Raw genomic sequence first — 1,386 nt, forward strand, 5'->3', positions numbered from 1 at the left:
AAAGAAGCAAAAGTACAATCTCTCCACATTTACCAAAAGGTTCCTTCAACATTCCATCACTCTTTCAACTACCCCAACATCATGTCTGCCATCAAAGGCATTTGCAAAGGTTTCAAATACATTTCCAATATCTTTGGTGAGGCCCCCTTTTTTTTTATCTCTCTTTCTATATACATTAACATGGAAGCATTTGAGCATGTTTTCTAGGTTAGTTTGGTATTTTTGTGCTTTCAAACTGAGGTGAGCAAGGGTTATTGTTGTTGTAGTTGTGAAAGAGCGAGAGATGGAAATTGGGAACCCCACAGATGTTAAGCATGTGGCACACGTTGGTTTGGATAGCTCTTCCGACACTGCACCCAGTTGGGTATGTTCAATAATTTTTGATTCAATATTCAACAACTAAATTTGTATAGGCAAGCTATGTTGTATTCATGTTTTAATTATTTGCTTGGCTTGGAATATATTACAGATGAATGAATTCAAGACAGGCCTTGATTCAACAGCAAAACCAATCCGCAAATCTAGAGTTTCTAATCCTACATTTATTTCAACATGCTCCTCCCAAGGCACATTTTCTCTATACTTACCTTATTTTCCTTTGTACATAATGAATGTTTCCAAAATGATGAATGCTTGGATCATTCCCAACCTTTAATTATTATTTTTGTTATAGGTGTTGACCTATCTGTGGGATCACAACCTGCAACAGAGATGACGAGAGACCGTTCTTGCACAGATCTTCCAAATATTACTAAGAAACAAAAACGAAAAAAGAAGAACCCTTCCATTTCCAAATCTCCTTCCTTGAAATCTTCACGAATATCGAAGACTAAGTATACTCAATTGGCTCCAACTACAGACTTTGAAATGTAAGATTACACGACTTTTGATTTGAACTCATCAAAGACCAATATTAAGAAAATGATTACCGATCAGTAGGAATTAGTTTGAACAAAGCTTTGTGTAAATTGGAATTCATATATACAGATAAAAAAAGGAATGACCAATGTATGAATCCAAATCCCAAGGATGTGAGACTTATCTATAGGCAATAGAAGATATTTAGTTTCATGGAGGAAAGTTTTATTGTAATTGTTGGTAGAATGGTTTGTTAATTTAGATTATCAGTTTCGAACAAAGTTTGTAAGGGAATCTAATTATTTTCATGTTATGGATGAAAATAATTATCTATTTTAACATCTTGATTTACCAACCAACTCTTTTATCGTCTCCTTTGTGTCACACACTGACAACAACACTTTTAAGTGTCGTTCTAAATTTTTTATTAGAAAACATGTTCTTTATAAAAAGTCAAGGGTAAGAAAGAGTTTTTTTTTTAAACTAACATATTACATTTTGGTACATGAGTTATGAATAAAATCATGA

At 33.3% G+C, this 1,386-nt stretch overlaps 1 protein-coding gene across 1 annotated transcript; it reads left to right on the forward strand.

Annotated features, from left to right (window-relative positions):
* Positions 1–283: 283 nt before the first annotated feature.
* LOC107956256 (CRIB domain-containing protein RIC10) lies at positions 284–873 on the forward strand. The gene is made up of 3 exons (XM_016891970.2): positions 284–364; positions 470–566; positions 674–873. The coding sequence occupies exons 1-3, from the start codon at positions 284–286 to the stop codon at positions 871–873; spliced, it is 378 nt and encodes a 125-aa protein (XP_016747459.2).
* The last annotated feature ends 513 nt before the right edge of the window (positions 874–1,386 follow it).

The sequence above is a fragment of the Gossypium hirsutum genome, chromosome D06 (genome assembly GCF_007990345.1).
Source record: "Gossypium hirsutum isolate 1008001.06 chromosome D06, Gossypium_hirsutum_v2.1, whole genome shotgun sequence".
NCBI lineage: Eukaryota > Viridiplantae > Streptophyta > Magnoliopsida > Malvales > Malvaceae > Gossypium > Gossypium hirsutum.

Coding starts and splice junctions, on each gene's coding strand:
- LOC107956256 (XM_016891970.2), top strand. CDS start 284: ATGGAAATTGGGAACCCCACAGATGTTAAGCATGTGGCACACGTTGGT. Junction 365..469: donor CCGACACTGCACCCAGTTGG/GTATGTTCAATA, acceptor AATATATTACAG/ATGAATGAATTCAAGACAGG. Junction 567..673: donor TTCAACATGCTCCTCCCAAG/GCACATTTTCTC, acceptor TTTTTGTTATAG/GTGTTGACCTATCTGTGGGA.